Source organism: Hypanus sabinus, chromosome 20, assembly GCF_030144855.1.
Source record: "Hypanus sabinus isolate sHypSab1 chromosome 20, sHypSab1.hap1, whole genome shotgun sequence".
NCBI lineage: Eukaryota > Metazoa > Chordata > Chondrichthyes > Myliobatiformes > Dasyatidae > Hypanus > Hypanus sabinus.
In genome coordinates this window covers 39,643,871-39,668,302 of record NC_082725.1, presented here as the reverse complement: position 1 = coordinate 39,668,302, position 24,432 = coordinate 39,643,871, and the positions used below count along the sequence as shown (strand labels likewise).

The 24,432-nt window shown below is 38.7% G+C and overlaps 1 protein-coding gene across 1 annotated transcript in view; it reads left to right on the top strand.

The window, feature by feature from the left end:
- Positions 1 to 15,357, top strand: part of mturn (maturin, neural progenitor differentiation regulator homolog (Xenopus)) — a 37,388-nt gene extending 22,031 nt beyond the window's left edge. The window contains exons 2-3 of the mRNA XM_059945369.1: positions 5,209 to 5,331; positions 13,237 to 15,357. Of these exons, the coding sequence (XP_059801352.1) occupies positions 5,209 to 5,331; positions 13,237 to 13,347 (234 nt within the window). The 3' untranslated portion in view covers positions 13,348 to 15,357. The remainder of the gene's footprint in view (positions 1 to 5,208; positions 5,332 to 13,236) is intronic.
- Positions 15,358 to 24,432: the final 9,075 nt, after the last annotated feature.

Below are 24,432 nucleotides of genomic sequence, written 5' to 3'. Positions count from 1 at the left end.
GTTGAATATTAACCTTTGATATGTGCAGGTTTTTTTTGTCATGAGATCTGAATTAGTGGTTTTAGGTACAGCCAATGTTGAGCCTTTTTATAAAATGGCATACTCTCTCTCACCTTGGCATTAAAACAATTGAAGATCTGAACAAATATATTGTGTGTCACAAATGAAATACCATCACAAGGAAATGTAGAATTAAGAAATCTTTTATTTGTGTCCTGGCAATATAAACTGGTGACATTACAAAATGCTTTAAAATATAAGTAGTTGGAATAGGGCAGTATGAATCCTGGACTCTTCTGTAGATTACACACAAAATGTAAAATTCATTTACATTTTGTGTGTGTTTGAATTTCCAGCATCTGCAGATTTCCTTGTGTTTGCTCATCTGTAGACTGTTCAAGAATTATTTATTGTCCTTGTTCAGAAACTACAGAGAACATTGATAGCTGGGAGAATATTAAGGTGGGAGATGGTTTCCAGATCATGGTAGGAAATCTGATTTTTATAAATGACTTGGTTGAGGAAGTGGAAGGATGGGTTAGTAAGTTTGGAGATGACGCAGGGGTTGCTGGTGTTGTGGATAGTGTAGAAGGTTGTCATATATTACAAGATGAAGATGAGTTTGACAGAAGTGGCAGCTGAAGATTAATCTGGAAAAGTGTGAAGGACAAGGGTTTGCAAATCAGTGAGACTGGAATTCAGAATGCTGTCATAGATAAGTCCAGAGTTTGAGGTCCAGTGTTCAGTGATCCTGTGTTTGATACAGAGGGTCAAATCAGAAGACTGGAAGTGAAGGCCCATTGACCGGAGCACCAAGTCTGCAATTCTCTAAAGTCACTGGGGTGTCAAAGGCTCAATGTCTGCAGGCTTGAGTTTAAATTCAAGTCTGCTAGAGGCTGAAGGAGATGGCTTTTCATGGTGTTAGAGGACAGTGTATGTATATGAGTGGAAGGGAGAATGGGGCTTAGAACCATAGAACACTAGAGCACAGTACAGGCCCTTCAGCCCTCCATGTTGTGCTGACCCAAATAATCCTTTTTTTAAAAAAAGAACTAAACTCACACTACCCCATAACTCTCCGTTTTTGTCTCATCCATGTGCCTGTCCAAGAGGCTCTTAAATACCCCTAATGTTTTAGCCTCCACCACCATCCCTGGCAAGTCATTCCAGGCACTCACAACCCTCTGTGTAAAAAAACTTACCCCTGATGTCTCCCCTAAACTTCCCTCCCTTAATTTTGTACATATGCCCTCTAGTGTTTGCTATTGGTGCCCTGGGAAGCAGGTACTGACTATCCATCCTATCTATGCCTTTCATAATCTTGTAGACCTCTATCAAGTCCCAAGGTATCAAGGCTTGTTTTGTTGTCCTTCCGAACATTGTGGGTATGAAAATTTGGTGTCAGAAAGTTTGGCGACACTTGTGGACTACCTCAGCACACCCTTGAGTGTGTTGGTTGTTAGCAGAAATGATACGTTTCACTGTATGTTTCAATATACACGCGATAAATAAACTTGAATCTTGAATCTTTAGAAAATTGAACTTGAAGGTGGAGTACAAAGTTAATGTTGGAATTCTTAGAAGTATGGAGGAACAGAGGAATCTATGAGCCAACCAGCTCCCATCCACCACCACTGTCTTCCATCTGGCAAAACTGGTTCTCCTTTGGCACTTCCCAATCTCTCCAGACTGTAAGGGTAGCCATGGGCCCCAGCTATGCTTGTCTTGTTGTTGGCTATTTGGAACAGTCCGTGTTCCAAGCTTTCCTCGGTGTTACTCCGTAATTCTTCCTCCATTACATTGACAACTATCAGAGATGCTTCATGCACCCATGCTGAATTCATCAATTTCATCAACTTTGCCTCCAGCTTCCACCCTGCTCTTAAATTCACTTGCTCCCTGACACCTCTCTCCCTTTTCTTGATTTCTCTGAATCTCTGCATCAACAAACTGTTGACTGACATATTTTATAAACCGATTGATTACCACTGTTATCTTTACTACATCTTCCCACCCTGTCTCTTGTAAAAAATGCTATTCCCCTTTTTCAGTTCCTTCATCTCCGCCACATCTATTCCTAGGATGAAGCTTTCCATTCCAGAATGTTAGAGGTATCCTCATCCTTCAAAGAACAGGGTTTCCCTTCCTCTACCATTGATGCTACCCTCACCCACATCTCCTCCATTTCCCAGACATCTGTGTGCACCCCATCTTCCCACCACTTTAACAGTGACAGCATTCCTCTTGTCCTTACCTACCACCCATGGGCCTCCACATCATTCTCCACAACTTCTACCATCTCCAAACACATCTTTACCTCATCCCCAGTCTCAGCTTTCTGCAGAGATCACTCCCTCTGTGATTCCCTTGTCTATTCATCCCTCCCCATTAATTTTCCTCCTGGCACTTATCCCTGCAAGTGATCTTAGTGTCACACCTGCCTATTAACCACCTATCTTTTCACCATTCAGGGCTCCAAACAGCCCTTCCAAGTAGGGAACACTTCACCTGTGAATTTGCTGGGGTTGTCCATTGTTTCTGGTGCTCATGATGCAGTCTCCTCTACATTGGTGAGATGTCGTTAATTGGGGGACCACTTCATCAAGCACTTCCACTCCATCCGCCTAATGTGGAAATTCCTGGTAGCCAAACATTTTAATTCTGATTCCTGTTCCAACATATTGGTCCATGACTTCCTCTTGTGCCATGATGAGGCCACCTTCAAGGTGGAGTAGCAACACTTATATTCCGTCTTGGTAGCCTCCAAACTGATGGAATGAGCATAGATTTCTCCTTCTGGTAAAAAAAAAAAATTCCCCCCTCCTCCTCCCCTCTTCTTCTATTCCCCTTTCTGGCTTCTTACCTCTTTCTTGCCTATCACCTCCTCCTGGTGTTCCTCCTCCTTTTTCTCCTCTGGTCCACTCTCTTATGAGATTCCTTCCTCTCCAGTCCTTTACGTTTCCCACTTGCCTGGCTTCACCTATTAATTTCTAGCTATCCTCCTTCCCCTGCCCCCCACCTTTATTCTTACCCCTTCCTTTCTAGTCCTGAAGAAGGGTCTCAGCTGGGAAGTTTGTTCATTTCCATGGATACTGCCTGACCTCTGAGTTGCTCCATCATTTTATTTGTGTTCCTTCAAAGTTGATAGGGAGGCTAAAAAGGCATGTGGTGTATTGGCCTTCATTAGCTCTGGTATTGAGCTCAACAGCTGCATGCTAATGTTGCAGCTCTCTAAAACTCTGGTTAGACCACACTTGGAATATTGTGTTCAGTTCTGGCCTCCTCATTCTAGGAAGGATGTGGAAACTTTAGAGAGGTTGCATAGGAGATTTCCCAGGTTGCTGCCTAGGTTAGATAACATGTTTTGTACCAAAAGATTGAGCAAGCTAGGGCTTTTGTCTGGAGTGACAGAGGACGAGAGCCAATTTGATGGAGGTGTATAAGATTATGAAAGGCATTGATAGAGTGGGCAGCCAGCACCTTATTCCCAGGGAGGCAGTGGCTAATGCTGGAGGATATCTGTTTAGGTGAGTGGAGGAAAGTTTAGGGATGATGTCAGTGGTAAACTTTTTTTCACAGAGAATAATATCTGCCTGAAACAGACTGTTGGGGATGGTGTTTGAGGCTGATCTAATAGGGACATTTAAGAGACCTGTGGATGGGGAGATGGATGTAAAAAAAATGGAGGGTTATGGGCTGTGTAGGAGGAGCGGTTAAGATAGATCATGAACACAAGGAGGTTAGCAGATGCAGGAAATCTTGAACAACACAAAAAATGCTGGAGGAATTCAGCAAGTTAGAAAACATCTATTGAGGGGAATAATCATAGTCAATGTTTCGGGCCTGCAGGAGCTCAGCCCAAAATGTCTTCTGTTTATTCCCTCCAAAAACTGACTGTGCAGTAGGTTATATATAGGTCAGCACAACAATGTGGGCCAAAAGGCCCATACTGTGCTGTATTTTACTGTATCATTCTCTCTTCTATTTTCAAACATTTCCAGAAGCTTTTGATTTTCTTTGCTCTCAAGACTTTTTTCCTAGTTTCCAAGTCTTGGCATGTGATATTTTTATTCCCATAACTTGTGTCTTCCTTCTTCCTACTATTTTGACCAAGTATTCTCTCAATAATCCTAGCTTAGCACTATACCACTGCTTCTGTGATAAATGATTGCTGTTTCATCATCATGATGGATTCTAAATCCATGTATTTGTCATCAAATAAGAACATAGAAATAGGAGCAGGAGTAGAACATATTATCCTACAAGCCTGCTTCAGCATTCATCAATATCATGGCTAACCTTCCTCCTCAGTGCCTTTTTCCAGCATTATCCTCTATAACTCTTAAAACCTAGAGATCATTCATAATGATTGCGCTACCTAGGGTGTTTGGGATAGACAATTCCAAGGGTTCAGCATCCTCCAATTTAAGAAATTTCTCCCTTTTCAGCTTTAATTGGCTTACCCATTTTAATAAGCTGGATGATTTTTGGTTTTAGAAATGATAGACTTGGTTGGGGGTATGTTTCCTGATCTGCTTGTGTCTGTACTATATTTTTTAGTTTAGTTCTAGAAATTGATTAACAGGCTTGGTAGCTTCGTAGTACATATTCCTGACAATATGCGAGCAATATCATGAAGTAAGCCTAGTGTTTAAAAACTTCTGAACCAGATAACTAATAAGCTACAATAAACTGTGGCAGCATGGTAGCGTAGCAGTTAGTGTAGCAGTATTACAGCGCCAGCAACTCTGGTTCAGTTCAGACTGTAAGGAGTTTATATTTTCATCCTGTGGCCATGTGGGTTTTCTCTGTGAGCTCTGGTTTCCTCCCACTCTCCGAACATTATGTATCAGCAGGTTAATTGGTCACGGTTGTAATTGGGCAGCGTGGGCTCGTTGGACCAGAGGAGCTTGTTACCATTCTGTGTATCTCTAAATAAATTCAAAAATACACATTTATTTTATATATAACTATGAGCATAAAGTAATTATATAACTAATAAGGCAACCATTATTGATAGTATAAAAGATTGTGCAGAAAAGCAAAATGTACTTCTAATAAGTTAACAGTCAAGTTCAAGCTATTTGACAATTTAGGATTTGATTAGAAATTTTTGACACTTTGTGATATTGTAATTGTGGAATGTGATACCATTATAATATTGACTTCAGTAATAACATGTTTTTATCTCTGTCTCCATCTCTTCAGCATGTGTGGAGTGAAAGTGAAGACTGTCTACCATTCCTACAGTTGGTACAAGAATACATCTTATCCTGTGGGAAGAAGACCCTCTCTGAAGTACTGGAAAAAGTCTTCAAGTCATTCAAACCTGTAAGTGTTAGATATAGCTACTTTCAAGGGAAATACTACTTGTATACTTATTTTAATACATAAATATACAGTACAAGTAGCACACAAAAAAATGCTGGAAGAACTTAGCAAGTCAGACAGCATCTGTGGAAATGAATCAACAGTTGTCATTTTGGGCCAACACATTCTTCAGGTATTATTTCATTTTTTAAGCAAATGCATATTAATTTATGGTTCTCATCCTTCTTAGAAATAGCTCTTTTCTCTCTTTGTCTCTTTAGCTTCCTTCTGCAATTAATAATCACCAAGACAATATTATTTACTGTTATTGATGAACAGTTAATATTTGAAGATAGGATCCAGATGCTGCAATTGATCAAACATCAACCTTTCATGTGTGGTGCAAGGACTGTATATGTGTTTAAATGTTGCCTGAATTTTCTACCTGTGCTTTTCACCCCTGATATTGTCATCCAAGTGTTAAAAATGCTAATGGCAATATAGTGTGATACAAAGTCCTTTACTTGATTGAGATTTGATGATAACTGTTGATTTCTTTGGCTTTTGATGGTCTTGCTGTCAAAAACCATATCTTTATTTTTTTCCTTGTTGTGTTTTGCCAAGATTTATCATTCCCTCAGAATTGTAGAGCATCCAGTTATGCCTGTAAACTTTTCAATCTTTTGTAGCTTCAGAAGTGTAGCTGTACAAATCGCCACATATTTGTTCGCTTCTGTACTAAAATAAGTCTCTTCTTCCATTCTTGTCCCCATTCTTGTCCTATCACACTTGACAGTTTAATATTCTTTACATTAAATCCTGTTTGATTATTGTCATCCAGTTCTTTCCCTACACTACTACTTTGAGCAGTCTCTCCTGTGCTGTCAGGCTTTTACACTATACTTGTTAGCATCCCAACAATTTCCCTTTTAATTTCTTTTCATGCTCTTTCCAGTCTCTTCTGTAACATAGGTTTTAAATTTAAATAAGTAAGACAAGGGTGAAATACTGAGGCTTTGTTGCAAGTGAGACCTCACTTGGGCTATTGTGAGCAATTTTGGGCCCTTTATCTAAAAAAGTATATGCTGATATTAGAGCGGGTTCAAAGGAAATTCATGAAAATGTTTCCAGAAATGAAGGGTAATCGTATGAGGAGCTTTTGATGGCTCTGAGCCTTTACTCATTAGAATTTAAAACAAAGGGGGAATCTCAATGAAATCTATTGAATGTTGAAAGACTTAGAGAGAGTGGGTGTGGAGCGGCTGTTTCCTATAGGGGGGAGTCTAGGATAATAGTGCACAGCTTCAGAATAGAGTGATGTCTGTTTCAAATGGAGATGAAGGATTTCTTTAGCCAGAGGGTGGTGAATCTGTGGAATTTGTTGCCACTAACAGCTGTGGAGGGCAGGTATTTAAAGCTGAACTTGATAGGTTCTTGATAAGTCAGGGCATGAAAGGTTACGAGGAGCAAGTAGGAAAATGTGGTTGAGAGGGAAAGGGATGAGCCATGATCAAATGGCAGAGCAGACTCGATGTGCCAAATGGCCTAATTCTGCTCCTTTGTCTTATGGTCTTAAGTAATGCTCCGTGTGTCGGATAAATGGAATAAGATATCATTTCATTGAGAAAATCTCTTTTTTAGTATTACATGTAAGAGGTGAAGGCTTTGATCTAGGTGTTAATTTTGTAGTATTGGATGAAGATGCTAGCGTAACATTTAGCATAGGGTTTGTGTTGATTTGTCAGTAAATTTTGAATGCAAAGGAGAGAAAGACTTCTGCTGTATGATTTTACTGCTAATGGATGATAGTGAAAGGTTTTCTTGATTTCTTTTTTTAAACTTTATTTATGTGGTCAATCTCAATGGTTAAGATTAAAAAATGAATAAACAACTCTTGCTTGACAATGAGTTTTCCAACCAAGAAGATATTGCAAAAATTCTAACATTTCTGATGTTGTAAATTTGAATTAAAAACACAGTGCTAGAAAAACTCAGTAGGTCAGGTGGCATCTGTGGAAAGGGAAATATTTAATGCTAAGTGTGCTAAGGTATCTAATGCCTCCTCCCTTTTTAAAAATTGTACTTTGTTCCAAAATTTCACTGTTAATGCTTCACCCCTACAAACACATGTACGCATTACCTGAATTCTGTAACAGAATCCTCTTCCTCAATACAGATGAGAAATATTCATACCACCTCACCCATGCCCTCCGGTAGTATGTACAGATTGCACCTTTAGCCCCTAGTGGGCTGAGCTTTTCCCCTGCTTTACCCCCTTGCTTTATCCTTTCGGATTTTCAAACACATTGTTTGCTAGTGAAAATTTTGTACCCCTCAGCCTTCTGTACCTCCAGTAGACCTCCCGTATTCTTAGATTTTTTTGTACCTGGCATATGCTTTTGTTTACTTTATCCAGCCCTTGCCGTTGAGTTTCTTGGATTTGTTGTCCTTGTATCCAATATGTTGGCCCCGAACACTATTGCTATATTTGAATGACTCCTAATTGGGGGATGTTGATATGACTGCAAGTAGTGTCTTCCTGCCTACTTTTGCTAGGTCCTTTCTTAGAAAGTGAAATCAACTGTCTTCCATTTCAAAATTTTAATTACCCTTTTCCATAATTATCTTGAAATTTACTGAATTATGGTCATTATCTTTAATATATTCTCACTAACACTCCAACCACTTGAAGGGCTAAGACTAGGCTCAGTTCTGCTACTTTTCTTGTAGAACAGACTACTTATTGGTTCTAAAAGTTCTCCTGGATACATTTTCGACACTCTAACCACCTCAAGTTTTTTACACAAAGACAATCCCAGTTAATATTGGGGAAGTTGGAATCTGTTATTTCACCCATATGATTATAGTTCAACACCAGTAACATTTTTTGAGATTATCTCATTTGAAGAGCCTTTCAGGATATACTTAAGTAATAGACTCCTTAATATTGCAGTGTCACCTATTTTATACACCCTGGCGTGCCTTAAAATTGTGGGCTATAAGATGTTGGGTTGGCAGTTCTGCCCTTCTTTCTCTATGTCATTGTGTTAGCAACATTAAACATCCTATGTTTAAAGACTAAATCCTAGCTTTGTCACTTGTACATCAAAACATACAGTGAAATGTACTGGGGGCAGCCCACAAGTGTTGCTTCTGACACCAGTGTAGCGTGGCCACAGTTTGCATGCGTCTTTGGAGTGTGGGTGGAAACTCGAGAACCTGGAGGAAATCCATGAAGCTACGTTGAAGACGTACAAAACTCCTGTGGGAATTGAACTCTGATCGCTTATGTAATCAATACTCTGAGTTTATCTGCGACATAAAAGATGACAGATGCTGGAATCTGAAGCAACAGGACATCTGCTGGAAGAACAGCATATGTGGGAGGAAAGGAAATGTCAATGTTTAGGTTTGGAGCTCTGCATCTGGACTGGGAGTGGAGAGGAGAAGGTGAAAGGAGAGTGGTTTATATGTTGATGCAGCCTTTTGACCAAAAACTTACCTTGTATAGATGCTGCTTGACCACTAACTTCCAGCAGATGGTTTGTTGCTCCAAGTTCATCTGCCTTACTAATCAGACTCATTAAAATAAATGAAATTTAGTCTTGTGTTTCTGCCTTATCTTGCTCAACTGTGTCCTCGACTCACTTTGTTTTCCTTCTGCGTTTGACTAAACCTGAACCACTGCCAATTCTGTATGTACTCTGTCCCTCGTCAATCCCTTGTCAAATTAGTTTAAGCCCACTCCAGCAGCACTAGCATCTCCCAGCCCATCACAAGAATGTTGAACCTATTTGTACCTATTCTGGTGGTCTTTGCAATCTCTCCAGCCTTTACAGCCTGAAGGTTTCATCTTCCCCAAAAGCAGTCCCAGTGTTTCAGAAATCTAAATCCTTATACCATTTACCATCTCTTTAGCCACATAGCCATCTGTCCAGTCTTCCAGTTCCTATAATTGTAAGTGTGATTAAATCCAATTTGCTTCATTGTGTCAAAGAGCATAATGTTCTTGAGAATTGGAGGAAAGGAGCATAGAGTCATGTGACAATAACAAAGTGTAAACATTTGATCTGATTTAGAATTAGCACAATGTTCTGGAATTTACCTATGAATTGACTATCTAATTAAAATGGTGATGTGTAGTTAAAATATTACACACCAATCCGGTTTCATTGTACAAAAGCAATACCTGATTATACGATCATCTCCCATCTGAAAACTCAGCAGATATGGATGAGCTTTTAGTCTATAGCCTACTGTGCTGTGGCATTTTAAGTTCAGTAAATACGATGAATAATAGTTGTCATAGGCATAGTGGGCCAAGAGTCTGTTTCTGTGATGACTTTATGTTCAGTCCTTCTTATAAATCACTTCTATTTGAGCAACTGTCATGTGAGAGCATGCTAATGTCCAGCTAAAATTGTCAAAAAGAACCTGATTAATTTTTCAATTATTTTTTCTAGTTACTTGTATTACCTGCTTTTATTTCATTCAGGAAAATATTTGGTGTGCATATTTGTGGATTGAGTTACCATTATCAGCCAAATCATTATGTAAATGAAAAACAACACCAGGCCCAGAACTGAAACCTGAAGCACACCACTAGTCACAAACCTCCAGTAAGGGAGGCACTATCTACTACCACTTCCAGGCTTCTCCCACTAAGACAATGTTGAATACAATTTACTACATTCTGAATGCCAAGTTACTGAACCTTTTGGATCAGCCTCCCATGTGAGACTTTGTCAAAGGCCTTGCCAAAGTCCATGTAGACAAGCATTAACTGCCTTTCATTCAGCAACTTTTCTGGTAACCTCCTCGAAAATCTCTATATGACCATAAAATATGGGATTAGAATTAAGCCATTTGGCTCAAAGAGTCTGTTTTGCCATTTCATCATGGCCAATCCATTTCCCTCTCAGCCCCAACCATGTATGCATATATATCATGCAATGACTTGGCCTTCACTGCTGTCTCTGGCAACAAATTCCACTGATTCATTACTCTCTGGCTAAGGACATTCCTCCTCATCTCCATTCTAAATGGATGTCCTTTTATTCTGGGGCTGTGCCCTCTGGTCCTTGACTCCAGCCATAGGAAACATCCTCTCCACGTCCACTCTATCGAGGCCTTACAGTGTTCAATAGGTTTTAATGAGATCCCCCTTCGTTCTTCTGAATTTCAGTAAGTACAGTCCCAGAACCATCAAATGCTCCTCAAATGGTAAATCTTTCAATCCCAAAATCATTTTCATGAACCTCCTTTAAACCTTTCGATGTCAGCACATCCTTTCTTCTATGAGGGCCCAAAACTGCTAACAATGCTCCAAGTGAGGCCTCACCAGTGCCTTATAAAGTCTCAACATTACATTCTTACTTTTATATTGTAGTCCTCTAAATGAATGCAACCTTGCATTTACCTTCCTCACCGCCAGCTCAACATGCAAATTAACCTTTAGGACATACTGCACAAGGACTCTCAAGCCCCTTTGCACCTCAGATTTTTGGATTTTCTTTCCATTTAGTAAGTAGTCAATCCTTTCATTTCTTGTACCAAAATGCATGACCATACATTTCCGGACACTGGTGGGCTCAACCATGAAATTCTCTAAAATGTCATCAATTTGCCTTCTTGGGATCTAGCACCAACCTGATTTTCCCAATCTACCTGCATATTGAAATCCCCTATGACTGATAATATTGCCCGTTTGACATGCACTTTCTGTCTCCCGCTGTGATCTTCTTTCAGCCATGATTTAGTGATGCCCACAACATCATACATGCCAGTCTGTTACTGTGCTACAAGTTCATCCACCTTATTCTTGTACTGCATGCAATCATATGTAACACCTACAGTCCTGTATTCGTCACCCTTTTTGGATATTGTCCCCCTTTTACATTGCAACTCATCCCGTTATCTTCAATTTTGCCCTGTCTTCGGCCTGTCCTTGCTAGTAGTCTCACTACACATTGCCTTTGTTTGTAAAACAACTATCCCATCTTCAGCCTTATCACTCCAGTTCCCATCCCACTGCCACCCTAATTTAAACCCTTCCGAACAGTTCTAGTAAACCTGGCCACAAAGATATTGGTCCCTTTTGGGCTCAGGTGTAACCCTTTTTGTACAGGTCATATCTTACCCAGAAGTTATGCAGAAATCTGTACCCCTGCCCCTGCATCAGTTCCTCAGCCAAGCATTTATCTGCCAAAAGTTCCTATTCTTCCCCTCACTGGCACATGGCACAGGCATAAATCCAGAGGTAACTATCCTGACAGTCCTGCTTTTCAGCTTTCTACCTAGCTCCTTAAAATCTCTCTTCAGGACCTCCTTACCATTCCTACTTATGGTGGCATTATGTACCAAGACTCAACTGAATAGCCAAGAAGGCTGCTCACCTGCCCCCTTTAGAATGCCATAGGACCCAATTTGAGACATCCCTGACCCTGGCACCTGGGCAACATACCATCCAGGTATTAGCAGAATCTCACCTATTCCTCTAAGTATGGAATCTCTTATCACTACTGCAGTCCTCTTCATTCCTCCTGGTTAGAGGTTACCTAGCACATACAAAACCATGTTGACTACCCCAAATCAGGCTCTGTCTGTCCTGTTTATTAGAATATCTTCCTATTATTTACCCACTACTGACGTCAGGCTCACCGTCCTGTAATTTCCCGCTTATTTGTAAATCCTTTCTTGAACAGCGAAGCAACATTGGCTATCCTTCAATCCTCCTGCGGCTTAAAGACATTTCAAATACCCCTGCCAGGGCCCCTGCAATTTCTACCAGCCTCACAGAAGGTCTGAGGGGACATCTTATCAAGCCCTAAGGACTGATCCACCCTAATTTGTCTCAAGAGAGCAAGCACTTCCTCTTCTGTAATTCAGATATGGTCCATGACCTCACTGCTGTTTTGCCTCACTTCTTTGGACATTTTGTCTCCTGAGTAAATACAGATGCAAAAAAAATCCGTTTAAGATCTCTCCCATCTCATTTGGTTCCATATGTAGATGACCATACTGATCTTCAAGTGGGCCAGTTTTGTCCCTTGCTATCTTTTTGCTCTTAATATATCTGTAGAAGCCCTCGGGATTCTCCTTCACCTTGTCTGCCAGAGCAACCTCTTGCTTTATTTTAGCCCTCCTGATTTACCTCTTGAGTTCTCTTGTATTTCTTACATAAGCTCCTCATTTGTTCTTTACTGTCTGTACTTACCATCACTTCCTTCTTTCTAATCAGAGCCTCGATACCCCTTGAAAACTGTTTTCCTTGCTTTTCATTCTAACAGGGACATACAAATCCTATGACTTCCAATATTTCACTTGCAGAACATCTGGCTAGTCGCAGATTTCTGCCCCACCAATATTCTCTTGCTTGTGTAGAGAATCTTAGTTTGGAACTTTTGAGCACAGTAGCGTAGTAGTTAGCACAACACTCTACAGGACCTGTGATCGAGGTTCAGTTCCCACTGCCGTCTAAAGAGTTTATATGTTCTTTGTGACTGCATGGCTTTCCTCTGGGTGCTCCAATTTCCTTCCACAGTCCAAAGACGTATCATTTGGTAGGCTAATTGTTATTGTAAATTGTGCCATGATTAGGCTAGGATTAAATCAGAGGTTGCTGGGTATCATGGCACTATATCTGAATAAATAAATAAATATTACTGAGGCATTATTACATGTATCCAGTCTTTATAGATTTCCCCTGCGCAATAAATTGTATCTGAAATTTGTGAATAAACATGTAATGCGTTCTGTGTTAGGAATACATATCTTGTGCATTTGTTGAAAGACTTTTTGATGTCAGCTATATGACATTTTAAGCTGCATAATGCTGCCTTGCTGTTTTATCTTCATTTTGAAATAAGTAGGAGCTCAGCTTTCCTTCATTCAATTTGTTAAACTCCCTGTATTTCATTTACACAGTTGCTGGGTCTCCCAGATGTGGATGATGACGCATTTGAAGATTACAATGCTGATGTCGAAGAGGAGGAGCCTGAAGCAGACAGCCAGCATATGAGCGTCAGTCAACAGTAAATGTGTGCAGAGCAGAATTAGCTTCCATTAAGTTCAGTTATTTTATTGATGGATGGCCCTCATTTGCTCATTCCTGATCAATGAACAGCTTTATTTCGATCAAATTCAAATAACATACCTAAATCATATTTAGTTTGTTCTGTACATAACTTAATGTTCATCATTTTCTCAAGTTAAAAACTGTAAGGAAATGTGACATATGGTATGGAGATCAATGTACTAAACTGGCTTTTGAGGAAAATAAAATTCACTGTATGGTCATTCCTACGTTGAGGAGGTAAGGTTACAGTAATTTATAGTTAGTTTTTTTTTGAAGTTGGCCTTTTGGCTTTTTAAGAAGTTTTTTTAAAGGATTGATTAATCCATTCATTTAATTCAATTTTAAAGCTGTTCTGACCAATCCCCTGTCAAAATATTGCAATGTTGTCATAAGGATTGTTTACTGGAAAATTTAGATTGGTACCTGGAATTGCATCGGTTTTACAGCACAAAGTGTTGGCGCTGGTATTTTGTTCCATATGTGCCCTACTTTATGTAAACCAATCTGCCTATCATTCCATTTATTGTGGCATAATTTGTATTTCAAACACCATCTTGATAACGTAATTTAAAAGATATTGATTGTGTTTATTTAAGTGGTTACCCAACAATAAATTTGAAAGAAAGCAACGAATTGTGATGAGTCTGGAGAATAACTCTTTGATTTAGACTTCACTTAAGTTTTCTTCAGGTAGTTTTATAGTGATTATTTGATTAAAATGTCCTTGAGGACACTTTAATTAAACTGCAACACTGACTTAGAACTGACATCTGCTTGCATAAGTTTGTTACATAGCAAAATCAAAAGATGAGCTGTTATGTAGAAGCCTGAGAGCATTACTGTTTTCTGCTACAGCTGTATGTACTGCGGATACTGTATGCTGTACTGCATTAATTATTGCTTGGCTTTTAATGCACTGCAGTCTATTGGGTACTTTACTGATTTACTTCCTGTACATCTTATAGACAATACATTGACAGCTATGACATTTCCAGTTGTAGATGAAAAATGGCAGTCTTTAGGTCTGTGTGTTATTAGAAAGAGCTGTAAATTTGCTTTTAGTTGGAGGAAGACAGTAAAGTGTATGAAAGAATTTTAAAAAAAACATAATGCTCATTGAATAATGGGTGTGTTATTTGGTATATTGTAAGTGGTAAATTGTATTGTATCTGGCCTGTGGATCTTTTGTACTGTATGTCTATATATTATAAAACAGAATGGCTTGTGTAATCCTAGAACATTTGAGATTGGGAGAAAAAATAATGTATTAAGTTGCCTTTCAGTAAACTGATGGTTTAAAGCAAGTCAGTGTATTCATCTGCCTGCAATTGGAGTTCTTATTGACTTAGGTAAGGCAGACTGTGGAGAGTAGTGGTGTTTAATGTAAATATTCTGTTCTACAGTATATGTACTGTACAGATAATCGAAGTAAACCTTGGTCTGTACTCTGTGAACAGTACCCAGTGTTTTAATGTTATGACAGTTGAGCATTCTGTTTTTTTGCATTGCAAAGAGGGAAGTCCACTGTTGATAGCTGTTGAGTTGCACCACTTAAATGCATGGCTGCTTGATATAGAAGGTATTTAAATTTTGGTAGTTTATATAAAATAAAACAACTTCATAGTTGATACGTCATGGTCTTTTGCAGTCTGCAGCATGTCATTTATAGATACCTCAATGCTTTTGTTGACCTATCAGTCTAGGTTTATAAATGCTTTAAAAACAAATTGGACCGATGAATTTCTCTAATATAAATTAACTGTTTGAAATTATATTGGATTTAACAAAAGGTAATATTACATTGGTTATCTCTCCTTTTAGATTGATTAAAGCATTACTTTTATGTATTTAGACTGAATTTGTATAGCACATGTTTTTGTTTTCAATAGTTATGATGGTTAACAAAAGGCTCTGTACTTTAACATGCTCAACACTAAATATGCTGAAAATAAATTATTCAAACATTGCTATCTTTGAACTCTTAATATGTAAATTCTTCTGCTGAATTATAAGCGATTTTTAAAAATTCCTTGCTACTGTTCAGTGAACAGCTGTAAAACAGTCACAAAACTTAATGAGTTTCATGTTCTGACCTTAATTGACCTGTTGTTTTAAATGAATTGGGAAGGGAAAGAAATTTGTCGAGAGTCAATTTAATTGGTTACATATTCAGTAGAATTGAGTATTTGTCCAGTCCTTTGATTAAGAAGTTCTGCTAGTCATCTCTTCCACCACATTCCTGCTTTTCCTACCAAAAGTAGATTATTCTAATCTTATTCATGTGGCATTACTTCATTTTTCTATGGTTCTGTAACTTAATGTCTATCAAACCTTATTCCATTCCTCATCAGACACCAGTGAATATTTGTGAAGCACTAGTTTTAACAGTGCAATGTGCATGAAACATTTCTAATAAAAATATTTTGGTAGTGGAACACAGTTAAGGTTATTACTAGGTAAGGTTGCACCACAGTGGAATTTGTGGCTATAAGTTGCACTTGTACTGCTGTTTCTACCATATATGAACCTAATAATAACAATGTTCTTTTTAGAATAATGCTGGGGAAAATGGAACATGTTGTTCCAAAGCCCATCTTTTATAGTGTATTTTCTTGCAACAGCTATGTTTAAAAGGGTTGCTTGCACTGTAGAAGCACTTTTAAAAAACATCTTTTGTCCAGCACAGGCTTCATTTTAGTTTAATCTGTTCCTCTTCATGCTGATGTTTCTTCTTTCCAACAACCCATCTCTTCTTACCTTCCTGTCCTTTCTTGAGACCTACCTGCTATTTTCCTTCGTGAAAAGTATGACCGTTATTCCCTAAACAATGTGCTCTTAGCACAACAGAAATTTTAGGCAATGAATCATGACCAAAGTAATAATGGGACTCTCCCCCTCCCCCCAACCCCATGATAGTGGATTTGTAGACTATTTTTTAATTTGTTAAGTAGGAAGTAATTAACATTTACATTGGGCTGGCTCCTTTTGTTGGGAGGCCATCTACTGCTTGAAAATGGGAACCTTTCCATCTGTTGCTTAATTTTGTTACTTTTTGGTATAATTCTGATTTTTTTTTTGCATTTTAACTGTCCAAAAGCAAACAGTGAACCTCATTGTCAAGTGGCTGCATCTTTCTTGAGAAATGGTATATTTAAAATTTGAAACACGAGATTCTGCAGATGCTGGAAATCCTGAGCAGCACAAAATTCTGAAGGAACTCGAACAAATCAGGCAGCGTCTAAGAAGGTAAATAAATAGTTGACTTTTCAGGCCAAGAGTTTCATCAGGACAAATGTAGTATCTGAATCTTGCCCCATTGGTAGACTGTCAGCTTTGTTCTACTTTCCCTTCATTTACCTTATGAGAGATATGTTTGTAGCCCAGAGATTTTAAATTGTAAACCAAGTTCATAATCTGAACCTGGAACTACTGATGGCAACAAGAGAATGTTTATAGAAGCTAGATAGTAACTAATTAGCTAAAGGGTGACCACTGCAAATTGGGGATTTGAAAAGATTAGAGTGTAATTTGCAGGTAGGTGTGAGACTGAATCAGAAAGTTCAATGTAGGTTTCAATGGCTTGACCAACATTTACCGGTCTTCACTTATACAACGTAAGTAGCTGGGCCACATTTATCAGCTACTTTGGGGTTGAATTTGCATATGAATCAGATTTAATAAGAATATTGGGGTTTCTTTACATGAGGGTCATTAATAAGGAATTTTATTTCTGGGCTTCTGTAGTTAAAAATTTACATGAGCTAATGCAAACTGTTCTGTTTGGAATATATTGATATTTGGGTTCCCATTAACTGCAGTCTTGAATTATTCCTTTAGAAAACATAAGTAGTTTTCAGGATTATCACAAAGCACAATGTAATAATTTAGAAAACGCTGATTATCGTGTAAGCAAATGTTGCAGCTTGTGTACCCTTGAACATACAAAGCCACTGTTCAGTTATATTAATATTTGTGCTGTTTTACCAATACTATTGTAACCATTTTTATTCGTGAAAATTTCCTAGAGTATTGAGAGGCTGTTTAATTTTAAATCAATACCAGCAATTGCAAAGAAGTGTTATCAGCACAGCATACTGCATACATCTTAACTTCAAAACTGATGTTGCTTGTAAAACAAACCAAACATGTTGAATTCTGAAAGAGTTGTTCCATCAATAAAAGTGGAATGTTTTCTTTGAAACTGATTACATGTACTAGCTCTGGATGGCATATAATCTTAGTAATTTTAACTTCATACACTGAAGTAGTTGTTAGTAATTGAAAAAATAGTTCATAAGCTTTCATTTTTTAGTTTCATAAGCTACGGATCGGCAACACAAAGAGAAGCAGTTTTAGTAGATTAATCAGAATGTGAAAAGTACTATTCAGGCAAACTGCAGTGGAAAGTTGCTATAAGAAAAGCCAATGGAACCAAAAGTAAAGATTATTTTATCTTTGTGTTGGCAGATATGGCCATTTACTGCATATTGATAATGCAGCAAAAATATTTGAATGGGCCATAATGCATGCAGTGTAGACTTAGTTGTATTTGTTACTATTTTCTTAAATCCTATTGTTTCTAAACTGTATGTTTCATTGATTGGGTAAAAAAGATCAGTAAATGTAGTAACCTGTGCTTCCAGTAACAGATAACCTAGAAATTATGAAATTCCCATAAAGCTCTGGAATGAAACTCTAATCAACTTGGTGAATTGACAAGTGGGGGGTTGCAGCCTCTGTGCAACTCCCTTGACCATTCGTCCCTCCCCACAGACATCTCTCCTGGTACTTATACTTGCAAGCAGAACAAGTGCCACACTTGCCCCTACACCTCCCCCCTCACTACCATTCAGGGCCCCAGATAGTGCTTCCAGGTGAGGTCGCACTTCACCCGTGAGTCTGTTGAGGTCATCTTTTGTATATCTGAGTCCTGACGTAGATTCGGATACCTACGCTCCATCAGCCAGAAAAACCGGCATCTCCCTGTAGCCACCCATTTCAATTCCACTTCCCATTCCTATTCCAATGTGGCCTCTTGTACTGTTGTGATGAGGCCACACTCAGGTTGGAGAAGCAACACCTTATATTCCATCTGCATAGCCTCCAACCTGATGGCATGAACGTCGATTTCTCAAACTTCTGGTTCACCATTCTCCATTCCTGTACCCTCTCTCACCTTATCTCCTTACTACCTGCACATCACTTCCTCTGGTGCTCCTCCCCCTTTCCTTTCTAACATGGCCTTCTATCCTCTCCTATCAGATTCTCCCTCCTCCAATCCTTCATCTCTTTCACCAATCAACTTCCCAGCTCTTTACTTCACCCCCTTCCCCTCTCCCAGTTTCATGTATCACCTGCCACCTTGTACTTCTTTCTCCCCTCCCCCACCTTCTTACTCTGACTTCTCCTTCCTTTCTGGTTCTGAAAAAGTGCCTCTGCCGAAACACCAACTGTTTACTCTTTTCCATAGATGCTGCCTGACCTGCTGAATTTCTTCAGTACTTTGTGTGCGCTGCTGCTTTGAATTTCCCGCATCTGCAGATTTTCTTGTGTTAGTTAATCATTTAAACCTTGAGAATGAAGCTTTTTACTTGAGTTCTGACCTGAGTCAGTTTATTGCTGGACAGCATTATTACTTAAAAGTATATGTTTTCAAAAATATTCTTCCTCTTGTCTAAAAATAATAGTTCTTTCATAACCATTCCATCCTTTTCTCCAGAAATTAAATGATAATGTTCAAAAATAAACTCAATGAGCTGGCTTGATATGTATGCCCTGCCATTATGAAAGCAAAGTTGATGGCTGACAAGGACAGGGTATGATTGTTGGACTTCTTGAAACTGAATTTTACCTTTTCTGTTGGCCTTCTGGAATGTCCTTTCAGCCTCTACAGCTTCTTCCACCATTCAGTTAGATCAGTGGTTCCCAAACTATTTTGAGTTACTGCCTTCTAGACTCTTCGACCACATTCTCCGCACCTCCTCTCCGTTTTTAACCATTACATAAAAACTATAAAGAATTTTGATTTACAGTGCACAGTGAAAGGAAATAGGAACAACAAATTCAAAGCAGTTTCAAATAATTTCAAAAATTATTCAAATATATTTAAAGCTACAAATAAAACTATTTCTTTAATTACAGGAGAACAGTTTTCATCAACAATGTTAGAGCGTGCATTAGTAGTACAACTAGTATGTCACCTTTCAGTGAGATGAGGTGGACTTGGTGCAGTGATTTCAGATTCTTAACTTTAGGCTGAATGTCACTCAGAAGGAGTCTCAGATACCCAAGTTCAGCAATTTGTAGTCTGTTTCATTGCTTTGAAAGAAGTTATGTGACTGCACTGAAACTGCTCCAGTAAATATGATGTTGGAAAGGCAATAATGAACACCTTGACCTTTTTCCACAGTACAGAATAGCATTCAGAGATTTCTTTTTGCAACCGAAAGTGATATGATTTTTTTTTAATCTCTGCTTCAGCTCAGTAATTTTGTAGTGAGACCTGTTCTTCTTCCATCCTTCCTGTGATTGTCCTCATTACAAGTGTTCAGGAATGGATTTATTACCCAATCTTGAATTTGGATCAAGAGAAGATCCTGAAATCTCTCTTAACGTGTCTTTATGCAGCTCACCCAGGAGGGCACAGTTTACTTGAAGATCAGCACCTGGTATTCTTTCTTTCTCTTCCAACTTGGGTTCAGAAATTGGAAAAGGTCATGATGGCCAAGGTTGGACTTAAATAGGGTTAACTTGGACAGAAATCTGGAGATGACTGATTTGACTTTGATAAGATTCACATTATTTCCTTGCAAATGAAGATCGGTTGAATAATTCTGACAAATAAGCAATGTCATGCCTAATATTAGTTGATTATTGAATGAAGCATTGGAATCTTCAAAGAATTTTTAGCAGTTTCAAAAACTACAAGAAAGTGTCTCAGGCAGTTTCCTTTTGAAATTTATCTGACTTCTGTGTGCAACAGGGTGTTCAAACTATTCATCATTCTCAACATAAAGTTCTCTAAATAATGGAGAATACAGTGCATGGAATTTGATTTTATTCACTACTGTCATTAACATAATTAACTGTAGTTAATGATTTGTGCAGCCTATCGTTTAGAATTTTTGCAACAAGTTGTCTGTGAATCACACCATGAATGGTAATTATGTTAGGTACAGCTTTTTTAAAGACAGTAATAGCCCCTTGCTGGTGTCCTGTCATAAATAGTACCCCTTCTGTGGCACAAGCAAAAATGTTGGTGAGCGAAATGTCTTTCTCTTTGAAAAATTGCTCAACAACCCATGATATTGACTTTGCCTTCGGATCTGTTTTGAGTCCTTTTGCAATTAACAACTTCTGAACCACACTTTCATCTTTTCTGAAGCAAACATAACCAAGTAGCAAAGATTTATTGTCTGGCGATGTTGCTTCATCCAAATGCAGAGCAAGATCTGTTGTTCTATGTATGTTGCACAATGTGTCTTCCACATTATCAGACATTCCATCTATTTGTCTTTGAACAGAGTTGCTGAGCAGAATCATGTTAATTATTTGGTCTAGTGACTTATGGAAATCTGTATTGCAATTCTTCTCCAATTGAATGGGGCTTTCCAGATTTTGCCATGAGCAATGAAATGTTGTATGATCCAGACAAACCATCACTGTTTTGTTGTGAAGTGCTGGCAAACATGTTTTGAAGTGTTTTCAATTTCTGAATGTTTTCACAAAGTGACTGAAAATAAGTCAAGTTCTTGTTTACTTTATCAGATTGTATTCTCTTCAAATGTTCAAGGAGCCAGGATGGTTTCATTGCCTCATCTGGAAAAAAACCTTTTCACACAACAGATACACTGGTTGCTTGGTGCAGGTATAAATCCATATTTCAGATACTCCACATGACACTGTCTCCCCTTATTTTTCATTAGGTCTGCATCTTCCATCTTTGTTATGGATTAACAGCCACTATCAATCATCTATTGTATAAGTCCAGCCTCAAGCACTGCGATAATAAGAAAGGGGTAAGTTATGAGGTTATTGTAGCTCAGGCAAAACCCTATACTCTGCCTGAAGGTACGTAAGTGGGGCAGCAATAGCTCGGTTTGGCTGCGGGCTACAGAAAAACATTGAAGACCATTCAAAAGGGCAGATTCTGAACTTTACCCCGTTGAATGCCATACCATAATTCACAGGAATTGCATCACTGCATAAATGGGAATCATACTAGCTAACAACATAAAACAGCAGTGAACAGCAATAATGTGTGGGCTGGGCCTAGAAGTACACAATTTCTTCAGTCTAGATTTCTCATGAAATATCAAATACAGAAATATCACATTGCATTTCAGCAATTGTAATGTGCTCTGAGCAATGTCTAATAGAATGGTCAGTTAGCAAGAGATGAGGTGATATGTGATCATTGTAATCAATTATGAGGTACTAAGGAGAAATGCCTATAATAAGTAATTAATCTCTTAAACCTGTAATCCCTCAGCTGTCCCCCTTACTATTGAGCACCCCTGCATCCTCTTTATCACCCACTCAGAAACTCCCACTGCCCCGGGGGATGATATTACCCACTTTGGGAACCACTGAATTAGATGTATCCATTCCTTGTGCCAGTAATTGGGAAAAAGTATTAAGTGTTAATTTATCAATATAAATTGTCTAATTTAACATTGGTCTTCTGTTAACAATGGAAAACAATTGAACATTTTGACATTTGAAATTAAAACATAATTACTTCCAACTCAGAGAATCAGAATCAAAATAAGGTTAATTATCTCCAGCATGTGTGAAATTTGTTAACTTAGCAGCAGCAGTACAATGCAATACATGATAATATAGAAAGAAAAATAACGGTAAATTAATTACAGTAAGTATATGTACATTGAATAGATTAGAAATAGTGAAAAACAAAATATTTTAAAAATTGATGTAGTGTTCATGGGCGCAATGTCCATTTAAGAATTGTACGGCAGAGGGAAGGAAGCTGTTCCTGAATCATTGAGTGTGTGCCTTCAGGATTCTGCACCTCCTTCCTGATGTTAACAATGAGAAGATGGCATGCCCTGGGTGATGAGGGTCCTTAACGGATGTCATCTTTCAGAGGCACCACTGCTTGAAGGTTTCTTGAGTACCACAGAAGCTAGTACCCAAGATGGAGCTGATTGATTTTACAACTTTCTGTAGCTTCTTTTGGTCCTGTGCAGTAGCCCTCCTATACCAGACTGTGATGCAGTCTGTCAGAATGCTCTCCATGATACATCTATAGAAATTTTGAGTGTTTCAGTTGACAAACCAAACCTCTTCAAAATCCCTCCACCACCCACATCTTCCTGCATCTCATAGAGACCATTCACTTTGTGACTCTTACATGTTTTACCAACCCACTCACCACTCTCTTTCCCACTGATTCTTAGCATGCAACTAGAACAGATGCAATATCTATTCACAGCTTTTCTTCCCACCATCCAGAGAAAAGCCAACAGTTACTCCAGGTTAAGTTGTAATTCACTTGCACTTCTTCCAATCTGGTCGACTACATTTTGTGTTTGAAATATGGCTGCTACATTGGAGAAAACGATGTAGATTAGATTATTGCTTTGCAGCACATCTCCTTTCAAACAGGAGTGATCCTGGGCTTCCGGTTGTATGCTTCCCAATCCCATTCTGAGCTGTCCTTCTGCAACTTGCTCCAGCGCCATTGTGAACAATGTAAATCTGATGAGCAAAATCTTCCTGCATCTTACTTAAAGTAAACTGCTCTCTCATTATTTTCTATTATAATGATAATGTCCTTTCCTCACTGTTTCTTTTCAATAAGCTCACCAACAATACTCACAGTCCTTACACCTAATCTATCTTAATCTATTTCTATATATTTTATCTCCGATCACTCCTCTCCGTCATCCAGATGAAGGGTCTTGACCCAAATTCTTGACTATCCATTTATTTTAACAGAAACTGCTTGACCCTCTTAGTTCCAGCAGCAGATTTTGTAGTCCTCTTTCCAAAGCTCTGCTTTGACAAGGGTTAAATCCTGCATCCTTCCGATAGTTCTGAGGAAGAGTCATTACACTCATTTCTCTTTCCACTGATGTTGCTTGATTGACTGAGTTTTTCCTGCACTTGTATTTTTGTTTCCATTTTACTAGCACTATGGACAGTAGTTTTCTGTGTCTTGCATCTCAAATACATGTCTAGTGTTGAGAGACTGTCTGCTTCTATCACACACTGTAGTAGTGTGTTCCAGATTCCAGTCATTATTGGGTAAAAAAAATCCTCAGATTGCCTCTAAATCTTTCACCCCTTACTGTAAACCTATGACATCCAGTTTGTGATACCTCTGTGCTGTCTGGAAATTTTTGTGCTTTCCACTCTGTCTATGCCCTTCATTATGTTGTACATCTGGTAGGTCCCACCTCAACTTTCTTCATTCCAATGGAAAATGAGCCCAGTTGTTCTGAAGATTATGTAAAACATTATCCTGCTGATAGATCAGGGTTAATATCACTGTCTTGTACGATATGAAGTGTTGTTTTTTGGCAGCAGGACAGTACATAGAAAATAGAATTACTATAAATTACAAAATAAATAGTGCAAAAAAGGAATAATGAGGAAGTGTTCATGAACTACTCAAAAATCTAATGGCAGAAGGAAAGGAGCTGTTTTTGAATGGTTGAGTGTGGGTCTTCAGGTTCCTGTACCTCCTCCCCAATGATGGTAATGACAAGAGGGAATGTCATGGATAGTGACGGTCTTTAATGATGGATGCTGCCTTCTTGGGACACAGCTTCTCAAAGGTGTCCTTGATGGGGAGAGCAGCTCCTGTGATGGAGCTGGCTGAGTCTACAACCCTCTGCAGCCTCTTGAGATCTTATCCATGGAGCCTACTTAGCAGGCTGTGATGCAACCAGTGAACATCTATAGAAATTTGTAAGTCTTTGGTGGCATATCAAATCTCCTCATAATCCAAACGAAGTAGAACTGCCAATGTTCTGCCTTTATGATTGTATCAATGTGTTAGGCCCAGGACAAATCCTCAG